This window comes from Neoarius graeffei, chromosome 14 (assembly GCF_027579695.1).
Source record: "Neoarius graeffei isolate fNeoGra1 chromosome 14, fNeoGra1.pri, whole genome shotgun sequence".
In the NCBI taxonomy this organism is placed as follows: Eukaryota; Metazoa; Chordata; class Actinopteri; order Siluriformes; family Ariidae; genus Neoarius; species Neoarius graeffei.
Genome location: NC_083582.1, coordinates 46,586,203 through 46,598,369, shown reverse-complemented (window position 1 = coordinate 46,598,369; position 12,167 = coordinate 46,586,203). Strand labels below are relative to the sequence as shown.

General features: G+C 40.4%; 1 protein-coding gene across 1 annotated transcript in view; it reads left to right on the top strand.

Annotated features, from left to right (window-relative positions):
* Window positions 1-12,167, top strand: part of dnah9 (dynein, axonemal, heavy chain 9) — a 212,060-nt gene that overhangs the window by 38,071 nt on the left and 161,822 nt on the right. Inside the window, exons 10-11 of the mRNA XM_060939807.1 lie at window positions 8,633-8,747; window positions 8,863-8,931. Coding sequence (XP_060795790.1) covers window positions 8,633-8,747; window positions 8,863-8,931 — 184 coding nt within the window. The remainder of the gene's footprint in view (window positions 1-8,632; window positions 8,748-8,862; window positions 8,932-12,167) is intronic.

The following is a 12,167-nucleotide window of genomic DNA, read 5'->3' as shown; positions in this document are numbered from 1 at the left end:
CCCAGTCAGCTAACTCTCCTGCCAAATGTGACAACACCACTGTCAACCTCGGTCTGCTCAACATCCGCTCACTCACGAGCAAGGGACATCTCATCCAGGATCTCCTCACTGACCATAAGTTTGACTTTCTCTGTTTAACCGAGACTTGGCAACAACCCACTGACTTTTCCCAACTTAATGAATCCACTCCTCCGGGGTTTGTTTACATCTGTCAACCCCGTGGCACCGGCCAGGGAGGAGGTCTTGCGATAATTTACCGCGAGAAGTGGAAAGTCTCACTGGTGTCTGTTCCTGCCATTTCTTCCTTCGAATCGACCATGTGTCAACTGTCTGGACCTATTCCTACTATCATTGCAATTGTTTATCATCCCCCAAAACCTAATAAAGACTTTTTAAATTACTTTGCTGCTCTGCTCACACATTTGTCCATTCTCACCAAACAATATAGTGTTGGGAGATTTTAACATTCATATGGACAATATCAATAACTCTCTTACTAAAGACTTTACATCTTGCCTTGAGAGTTTTGGATTCCAGCAGTACACTGATGTTCCCACTCATTCTAAGGGTCACATCTTGGACTTAATCTGCTGTTCTGGTGTCTCCCCTTCTGACCACACAGCAGATGAACTCCCTATAACTGACCATTTCTTCCTTTCATTTAATGTCAGACTCCCTCTCTCCATCACTAAGCTCCCCTGTCTCATTTCTTTCCGCAATATTAAGGACATCAACTTGGATTCTCTCTTCTCCAGTACTTACTCCCTTATGGACACTCACAATTTAACCACCCTTGAAGAGTTGGTTTCATACTACAATACTGGACTTCATTGTATACTCTTGCGCCGTTAAAAAACAGGCCTGTTTCTTTCTCCCGTTCTGCCCCCTGGTTTACGCCCGAACTTCGGCTTATGAAAGCCAAAGGACGGCAACTTGAGTGGCTCTACCGGAAAACTGGACTAGTTGTTCACAAAGACATTTACAAAAATCATATGTTACACTACAAGGACTGTATCACTCAAACCAAATCCAACTATTACACTGGTATAATCTGTTCTAATGAACATAACACCAAGTCACTGTTTTCACTATATAAGAATATTATCCAAGCCCCGGACTCTCTACCATCTCACCTGTGCTCAACTGCTTTCTGTAACTCCCTCATGTCATTTTTTGATGAAAAAATCCAGAAGATCCATCAGCATCTCAGTTCACAACCCACCCCCAGTATCATTTCTGAACTTTCTCCTCCTACTCACTCTTTTTCCTCCTTCCAGCTTCCCACCACCTTAGAAATTTCAGATCTCATCCGCAAGTCCAAGCCATCCATCTGTCAGCTGGACCCTCTCCCCACAGTTCTGGTTAAAGCCTGTCTCTCTTCTTTGGTCCCTCTCATCTCTGCTATCATCCACTCCTCTGTCTCCACTGGAACTGTTCCTGCATCATTCAAAACCGCTGCAATAACCCCGATCTTGAAAAAACCCGGCGCTGATCCCACCAATTTCAATAACTTACGTCCGATTTCCAATCTACCCTTCATTTCCAAAATTCTTGAGAAAACAGTAGCGACTCAACTCCACACTCATTTATTACACAACAACTTGTATGAACAGTTCCAATCTGGGTTCTGCCCTTTCCATAGCACAGAAACTGCTCTTATCAAAATCATCAGTGACCTCCTCATGGCAGCTGATTCTGGTTTACTCTCCATCCTCATCCTTCTTGACCTGAGTGCAGCATTTGACACCATTTGTCACACCACCCTCCTCAATAGATTATCCTCCATTGGTATCACTGAGACTCCTCTAAACTGGTTCAAATCATACCTTTCCTGCCCCACTCAGTTCATTCAGCTTAAAACTTTCACATCCCAGCCTTCCTCTGTCACTTCAGGTGTGCCCCAGGGCTCTGTCCTGGGGCCCCTCCTCTTCATCATTTATCTTCTTCCCCTTGGTAATATCTTTCGTAAATATAACATCAACTTCCACTGTTATGTGGATGACACCCAGCTCTACCTTGCTAGTAAACCCACCTCCAACCTCCCACCCTCCTCCCTTACTAACTGCTTGGCAGAAATAAAATCCTGGTTCACTTCAAATTTACTTAAACTAAATAGTGACAAAACTAAGGTTCTTCTCATTGGCACAAAATCTACACTATCCAAAACCGACAGTTTTTCTCTTGATATTGACAATTGCTCTGTTTTCCCCTCCCCACAGGTAAAGATTCTGGGTGTCATCCTCAACAAGTACTCTTTCATTTCAATTTCACATCAATAACATTACCCGGCCTGCCTATTTCCATCTGCGTAACATCAACCGCCTCCACCCCTCCCTTACTTCCTATACCACTGCCATCCTTGTTCACAGCCTTGTCACCTCCCGCCTGGACTACTGCAACTCCCTCCTTTTTGGTCTCACCCACAAATCTCTTCACAAGCTTCAATTGCTCCAGAATTCAGCTGCCCGTATCATCACCAGAACCCCCTCCATTCATCACATCACTCCTGTCCTGCAACAGCTTCACTGGCTCCCGGTCAAATTCCGCATTGACTACAAAATCCTTCTGCTCACATTCAAGGCCATTCACAATCTTGCTCCATTATATCTTTCCAATCTTCTCCATGTTGCCACTCCCTCTCGCTCCCTCAGATCATTCTATTCACTTGACTGTCCCCTCCACCCGTCTCATCACCATGGGGAGTAGAGCTTTCAGCCGCTCTGCTCCCCAGCTTTGGAATTCTTTACCACCCGTCATAAGGAACATAAACTCACTCTCACAGTTCAAGTCCACACTCAAAACCCACTTGTTTAAGATTTTTCTATTTGACTGACTCAATTGCATTGTTTTATTTTAATTTGTTTTTAATGTTGTATACTTTTTATGTTCTTATTATTTATTTTGTCTACTTTGCACTCTTTGTAAGGTGATCTTGAGTGACAGAAAAGCACCTATGAAATAAAATTATTATTATTATTATTATTATTATTATTATTATTATTATTGCCCCATCTTCTAAGAATATGACTATAGTAGCTATCTAATATCATATCTTCCTGGAACCATGCATACAGAACTGAAGGAGAATTTAAGTCTGTTATGAAAGTGTTTAGGTTTAGGCTATACATATTTTTTTCACTCTGGAACAATTTAGAATGAGTTTGTGTACATTTTTGTTTCACTGAAAACATTCAGTGAAAAAAAATTGTTAATCTTTGGTCTTCCTTTTTGTTCCTGTAACATTTCTCATCCCTGCTGCCACCAATTTAAATATCACCTCACCTCATCTATCCTTCTCACTCCTCATGGCACACAGGGCCTCCATAGAGCATCTCCACTTTTCCTGGTTGGCCGCTACCACCCGCATTTCTTCCCACGAGCCCCAGCCCGCCTCTTTCCTTTCTCTCTTGACTGTGCATCTCCACATGGTCTTGGGTCTTCCTCTTTTCCTTTTACCTTTTGGTGCCCAGCTTATTGTGACATTGCTATCATTATCCCAATCTTGCCTTAGGATATGGCCAATCATGTGGCACTTTACATCCTCACTTAGCGGCTTCATATTTGTTCTTTCCAGTAGTTCCTTGGTACTGACATGTTCTTGCCATCAAATTCAGAGGATTCTTCTTTGACATCTGTTATGAAACACATCCACTGCTTCATCATCTCTGTTATTCATTTTCCATGTTTTGCACCCATATACAGTAGCAATACCAGCACGGCCAATGTCTTGTATAGCCTCAGTTTTCTTTTTCTTGAGATGTTATTGGAGCGCCAGGTCTTCTTCTTCTTCTTCTGATGAATGCGCCTCTTGCTTTTGACAACCTGTTCTTCAAGTCCTTCATACCACCTCCCTCCTTGCAAACATTGGCTCCTAGGTACGTGAACCCACTGACATCTTCAATATCCTGTCCACTGATTGTTACCTTTTCTTGGTTTCTCGGATTGATCCTCATAACTTTGGTCTTTTTTGTATTGATACTAAGTCCCACCCATCTGGCTTCTTTGTCAAGCCTTGTTGTTTTATCTTGAATCTGCTGTTTAGTAGAGGAAAGTCGGGCTACATCATCTGCAAAGTCCAAATCATCAAGCTGTGAGGGAAATTTTCATCTAATACTGTTCTCACCACTTCCTACTCTTCTTCTCATTATCCAATTCATTACAATCAAGAACAAGAATCCTGACATGTTGCATCCTTGTTTGATGCTAGTTTTAATGTCAAACCACTCACATGTTTCCCCTTGATCCTCTACAATGCATTGAAAGTCATCATGGAATCTTCTTACCATTTTTTTATGACCTTCTCTGGGATTCCGTACTTTTCCATTGTTACCCACAGGCTTTCATGGTGGATAGAATCGAAAGCCTTTTCAAAGTCTATGAAGTTCGGGTACAGGGTTGTTTGCCACTCATTCACCTGCTCGATGATGTTCCTCAGGATGAATACCTAGTCTGTTGTTCCTCTGCCCCTCCTGTAACTTGCTTGTAGTGTCCTCAGCCTTCTGTCCACGCCATTTCTTACTTGTTCTATAAAGATTCTGTCTAGTATCTTTCCCACAATGGACAGTAAGGTTATTCCTCTTGAGTTTTTGCATTCTTTGATATTTCCTTAATTCAGCAATTTAATGATTAGCCCTTGCTTCCAAGGTTTGGGGATCTCCTCATGTTTCCATATTTTCCCCAGCAAATTATGTATTTTCTTTGCTGAAAACTGTTTGCTTTCAGTAACTCAGCCATGATAAAGTCAACTCCTGGTGCTTTCCCAGGATCTTCTTATTAATTTCCTTCCTTTGGTCAATAAGGCTCCATGACTCTCCACTGATCCATGGCCTCTTCTTCTTCTTCTAATATCTACCTAGAATTCTTTCCATCTTCTCCATGTATGCCTTCTTCATTACCTGAAAATCTCACTCCACTTCATGTTCTTCACCTGCTGTTTTTTCCTCTTCCAGGACTTGATACCCATTTTACAGGGTGATGTTAAGCATCTTTAATATATCTTAATTTTTTTTAACTTTTCTGAATTTCACTGTGCTTGAAGTGTGCATGTGACAGATAAAGTTTTCTTCTTCTTCTTCTTCTTCTTCTCTGTTGACTGCTTTCTAAGTCTCAGTTTGACTGTTGTGCATACAAGATGGTGGTCACTTCCGATATCTGCAGACCTGTATACACTTGTATTTTTCACTGAATTCTTCAATCTTCTGCTAATTTGTACATTGTCTATCTGATTCCTGGTCTCCCCATCTGGAGTTACCATGTTGCCTTGTGGATGGTCTTGTGTGGGAACAGTGTTCCTGTTATAACTAGGTTGTTCACATCACACAATTTACTAGCATTCATGTCCCCGGTGACAATCAACATATCATGTGCATTTAAACCATCTTGCAGTCTCATGTAGAACTCGTTTTTTTACTTATTCATCTGTTTTCCACACTTGCTTCTTAATTTTGCACCAAAAGCCAGTAGCCTTCATTATGTTTTCTTTTTTAACCTGAAAAGTGGTCTCTTATGTAATATGCTGCTCAGATACAAACATATTTTTTCTGTAACATTTAATTTTGTGCTGGAAAATGAACATTTGGAACTCTAAAATGTTTTTTTGTACCGACTCGATAATGTAGAAATCGTAAAATACAACTCTATAACAAAGTTTGTATGAAAAAAATAGGGTGCCTGAGACTTTTGCACAGTACTGTGTATATGTAACCCTCACCAGTCTCTATTTTCTCTCATCTTCTTTAGTCTAAACTTTTCTCTCTCGAAGTGAATAAGAGAAATGGCCTATTAAATGATAATAAAACACATAATATAGTATACACACTTCAAAACATTACTGAGAACCCACAAAGTGCAAGGTCCTCCCTACTGAAGACTTACCACTGAAGGAAAACGTAAAGGAAGAGTTTTATCTCTAAGTTCTAAAACTGGATACTCCTTCTAAAAATATATGCCAGCTCCAAACAAATATGTTTTTTTGTTTGTTTGTAAATATCAACACATTTGTTTATTATTAGGCTTAGGTTCTGGGACCATAACCATACACATCCCTGTGAATTAGTTGTTACTGTAGAAACACTGATGTAATAGAATGAGCATATTAATATAAACCTGTGATTTGCTTGGCAGCCATCGCTTTCTTTAGAGCTGCTGTTATAGAAAATGAATCCATACCCTCCGACCAACTGGATTTGAGAATTCAAAAACACTGTGGTTTAAAAAAGTGAACTGCAATATGAGTATCTACAGGGTCTTTTAAACAGTTATAAAAATTTATTATGTACTCTGACATTCTGTATTCATTCCATATAAAAGGTTGTTATTAAATTAAATGGGCGGCACGGTGGTGTAGTGGTTAGCACTGTCGCCTCACAGCAAGAAGGTTCTGGGTTCGAGCCCAGCGGTCAGTAGGGGTCTTTCTGCGTGGAGTTTGCACATTCTCCCTATGTCTGTGTGGGTTTCCTCTGGGTACTCCGGTTTCCCTCACAGTCCAAAGACATGCAGGTTAGGCTAATTGGTGGCTCTAAATTGTCCATAGGTGTGAATGTGAGTGCGAATGGTTGAGAGGAGAAAACCTCTATAATAATCCAGTAGAAGGCAACGGGAAACTACTACTGTAATGTTCCCTAGAAACTTTGACAGCTGAAACCGTCGGAGTGGCCACGTCACTGTAGTGATATGCCAAAATGGATGGATTAAATTAAATGCAGTGTTCAGAGAGAGAGAGAGAGAGAGAGAGAGTATTAAGGTGTTACAGTACTGGGCAAAAGTGTTAGGCATTCTATTTTTTTTTTTAGAACAACTTTGTTATGGATTTTTATTTTATGACTTTGTAATTGTCCCTGAGTGTGGGTGGAACACTGAAGCACTGGCGGGTGGGTAGTGGTACTAAATTTCATGTTTATTCTGAAACTGCTTTTCAGCTTTTACGTGTGAGTGACACACACACACACACACACACACACACACACACACACACACACACACACACACACACACACACACACTCATCATCATCATCATCATCATCATCATCATTTAAACATAGGTGTGATCGTTTTGCCACTCACCTTCCCTGGCCTCACTCTCCATTCACAAACTGGTGCTTGACCATACCCCCATTGCCACAGACGTCTATATTATCAAGTCAGTACAAAAACATTTTAGATTCCAAACATTAGTTTTCCAGCACAAAATTAAATGTTACAGAAGTGTTTGTATGTCAGTAAAGAAAGCAGCATATTGCTGGACGTAAGAGACACTTTTCAGACAAAAACATCATGAAGGCTACTGGCTTTTGGTGCAAAATTAAGAAGTGAGTGTGACAGTCAAAGTGTCCAGAAGAACTGTGGCTGGTTCTGCAAGATGCTCAATAAAACCTACAGCTCATTTCATTATAAAACTGCACACTCATTATACCCGAGACTGCTATTTTTTAAAATAAAGGGTTGTCACCAGGGGCGTCACTAGACCCAAGACCATACTGGGGCACAAAAGGGGCACAGGAAATGTATGCGAGCGCGCGAAGCGCGCGAGCTAAAAATTTTGCACTATATTTATATTTATATTTATATTTTTTATATAATATATATTACATTTTATGTAATATATATTATATTTTATGTAATATATATTTATATATTGATATTTATATTTAGAAACGGCCTGCTTAAAACTAGTCACTAGAGCTGTAAAACTCAAAATGATTACGAGGACACTGAATCCAGGTCAATCATTTAATAATAACAGTATGAATATTTGCAACATTTGTGATAATAGCAATGTAATACTTATACTGTTGGTAATATTGTAAAAGAACATATTAACATACAATACAACACCGCCGAGTTTTTAAACTCAACCAAGAGTACTTAATGGCCAACAGTATTCACACTTGATACCTTTTAAATCACCAAACATATCTTTGTAAGCACACGCATTTTCAGCATTGAACATCTCTAAACACAATCCAAAAGCCTCTAAAAGCACCACTGTGTGTGTGTGTGTGTGTGTGTGTGTGTGTGTGTGTGTGTGTGTGTGTGTGTGTGTGTGTGTGTTACAAAAATGACAGTGGAATTACTGTCTACTAACCTGTAAACAGTTGAAAAACACGGAGAGATGGTTTCCCCTGCTCTGAATTTCATTGCATCTGAGGGCTGCTGGAGTCTGCGGTCCCCATAGCAACCAAGATGTTACTCATGTCACGCGCACACTTTTTTCACATTGCTTAGTGTGCGCGAGGCCAGCCAAAACTACCAATGTAAAAGCATTGTAGATGGTCTTCTTCGCGCATCGGTTAGCCTACCCCACGTTATGAATTAATTAAATTGCAGCTATTCCCAAGTTTAAAATTCAGAGCGTTTCGTCACTGGATTTTTTTTACTGGGGCACTACAGATCTATACTGGGGCACGTGCCCCAGTAAAATACCCCTGGCGACGCCGATGGTTGTCACACCAAATATTGACTTTCTTTTATTTATTACTGTTTAATGTTCTTCATAGTATTTTTTTTAATGTAGAAACATGTAATTTCATTATTTTTGAAGGCATCTTTGCTCTACAGTATTTCTTTGCATGTGCCTTAAGACATTTGCACAGTGCTGTATGTGTTAGGGTTTTGGAAAATTTGTATTCTAGGTTACTCCCCAGTCAATAGGAACATGCCAGTGGTGGCAGGTGGATTGAAATGGGCCCAGCAATTACATGAACGTATCCAAATCTCATACAACAACATCCGGTACATCAGCCATCCGTGAGTGTTTGTGTATGAGTTTACATTTTCCATATAGGTTTGATGTTAGTCATCTAAGAGGCAGTGCATTGTACAGTTCCTACTGAACAATGAGTTATTTTTTTAATGTATCTAGATATATGGAATTAGCAGATGGAGAAAAAGTCATGCAGAAATATGAGGAAATGATGTTGCTGCTTAAACGGTGAGTCACTAACATCCTTTCCTCCAAAATGAAAGCTAATTGCAATGCCAGCTGCAGCTTGCCTTCTCTAGCTTATGTTTCATGTTTTCTCTATTATTGCTTGCATTATCATCACTCACTGAATTTTTCCCCCCTTGCCTTAATGTTTTGTCTGTTTATGTTTTGTTTTGTCTTCAAGCAAGGTATTGAGCTGTACATTCTTCCATAACTGTTTTTTTTTTTTTTTATAATTCGCATCCCCGTTAACTGTAATGACATCATCTTTGTATGGGGATCTTTATTATAGATAATGAACTCCATTTTTGCAAGGTACACATGTTTTTTGTAAGGCCTGCAGCATATATGCAACAATAAAAATACAGAGGAACCAAACAGAGATATCCAGTCCCTAGCATGATTTATTTGCTTATTTGGAAAGCCAGTATTTATAGGTTATTACACAGCAGTCTCATTTTCTCAAGCTCCTTCCATTCTCTCAGTTGTGCCGAAAGAACAATAGTTTTGTCAAGCGGTTCAAACAAATATGTTTGAGTATCTCAGTAGTACATAGCTAGAGTTGTAGGACACATTTCCATGAACATGTGTGTGCTTTAGTATATATATATATATATATATATATATATATATATATATATATATATATATATATATATATATATATACACACAGTATATTTCATGCTGTGTGTGTGTGTGCATGGATTATATCCAAATGATGAATTAGCCTGTGGTACAGACCTGATGGTAATCACTAGCATTACGCAAGCAATCTAGTTAAAGCTATTATGGGCATCTCTAGTTATTACTTCTTGACACAGCAGCTTATGATTTATGTGTAGCATGGAGGTATTTGATTTCTTGGGACTCCGTGCTGCAACTGCAATAAGACAATTAAGCCACTATGCACTGTGTAGAATTCCAATGAAGACCAGGGTGCAAAGGCTCTTACAATAACCTTATAAAGAGATTACTTTTGCAGTAGGGACCAGAAACATCTTCCTGTTCCTCTCTAGTGATAAATGGATCTTGTTTTATGCTGCCATTTTATATTTTAACCATCCAAATAATTTCTGTAGTACTTAAATGTTTGTCAAATACTGAGCTATTCACAGGGGAAGAGATTTCTTTGAGAAGATCTTTGTGGATCTAATAAGTACACCGCATGGGAATTTCACTGCTGGACAAGCAATGCATTTTTTTGACTCCTTGAAAAAACAGTAACACTTTCTATGAAGGACATATACAGTGCCAGTCAAAAGTTTGGACACACCTACTCGTTCATAGGTTTTTCTGTATTTTGACTATTTTCTACATTGTAGAACAATACTGAAGACATCAAAACTATAAAACAACCAACGGAACATATATGGAATTATGTGCTAAACAATAAATTATTAAAAAAACAAAATATATTTTAGGTTCTTCAAAGTAGCCACCGTTTACCTTGATGACGCTTTGCACACTATTGGCATTATCTTAACCAGCTTCATGAGGTAGTCACCTGGAATACTTTTCAATTAACAGGTGTGCCTTGTCAAAAGTGAGACTGCCTTTCAATTTCATAAAATTGGTGAAATTTAATTTCCTCTAAAATTTGGTCATTGTGATATATGTTTATTTCTGTAATATCTCACAAAATATCAGGCCATTCTGTGACTGGGAAGTTATTTAATTTGAGGGGATTCCCTCAAATTTGTGGGGATTCCACCAAAGAAGAGCTCTCCAAGGTCATCAGTGACATATCATCTGGCAAGGCTCCAGGACTAGACGGCATTCTGGCCAAGGTATTCAAGTGCGGCGGGAGCAGGCTGCTTGACGCTCTTCATCACTTGCTCTGCAGGTGCTGGGAGGTGGGAGCAGTCCCCCAAGAGTTAAAAGACTCCATCACAACCCTGTATAAGAACAAGGGCAACCGCAGCAACCGTGATAACTACTGCGGTATCTCATTACTTTGCATTGCTGGAAATTGTTTGCTCGAGTTGCTTTTTATCGCCTCAAAAAGTTTGCACAGAGGGTGTATCCTGAATCTCAATGCAGCTTTCTTTTCATGCGCTCTACAGAAGATATGATCTTCTCACTGAGACAACTCCAGGAGAAGTGCGGGAAACAATAACAGCCACTCTTTATTGCATTCATTGATCTGACTAAGGCATTTGACTTAGTCAGCAGAGATGGTCTCTTCAAGATCCTGCCCTTAATTGGCTGACCTCCGAAACTCCTGAGTTTTGTCAAGTCCTTCCATGATGGAATACAGGGCACTGTGCAATTTGACAGGTGCAGGTCAGACACATTTGACTTTAAGAGTGGTGTGAAACAAGGCTGTGAGCACCAACATTCTTCGGCATTTTCTTCTCTGTTCTTCTCAAACACGCTTTCGGGTCAGCTGATGAAGGCATTCTGCTCCGAACTAGATCGAAGGGGAAGCTCTTCAACCCAGCATGCCTCCAAGCAAAAACTAAGGTTCACCAAGTACAACTGCGCAACATGCTCTATGCTGCTGCTGCTGCCCTCGTTGCTCACAGTAAGAAAGATCTTCAGAACCTCTTTGACCGCTTCTCCAAGGCCTGTGACGACTTCAGCCTCACTGTCAGTCTGAAGAAGATGAAAATCATGCGCCAAGGAGTCGAAGCTTCCCCAGCTGTGACCATCAAAGACTATACATTGGAAGTCGTCTCACAGTTCACTTACCTAGGCTCCACCACCTCAGCTAATGCCTCTCTTGATGCTGAGCTTGATAAAAGAATTGGAAAGGCTGCAACCAATATGGCCAAACTTGCCCCTCATGTGTGGGAGAACAAGAAGCTCACCACTACCACCAAAGTCACGGTTTATCACGCTTGCATCATGAGTACCCTGTTATATGGCAGCGAGTTCTGGGCCACCTATGCTAGTCAGGAGAAACGCTTGCACTCCTTCCACATGAGGTGTCTATGTCGCAGCCTATCTATCTCATGGACAGACAAGGTCACCAACAGTGAAGTACTTGAAAGAGCGGGCATCCCCTCAATGTACACCCTCCTTAGACAATGTAGGATGAGATGGCTGGGCCATGTATGGCGAATGGAGGATGGTCGCATCCCCAAGGACCTCCTGTATGGAGAGCTGGCATCCGGCTCAAGACCTGTCGGTAGACCAAAACTATGCTTCCAAGACATCTGCAAGAGAGACATGCTCACAATTGGTCTCTCAGTGGACGACTGGGAACATCTTGCAGCAGAACGTAGCATTTGGAAGACA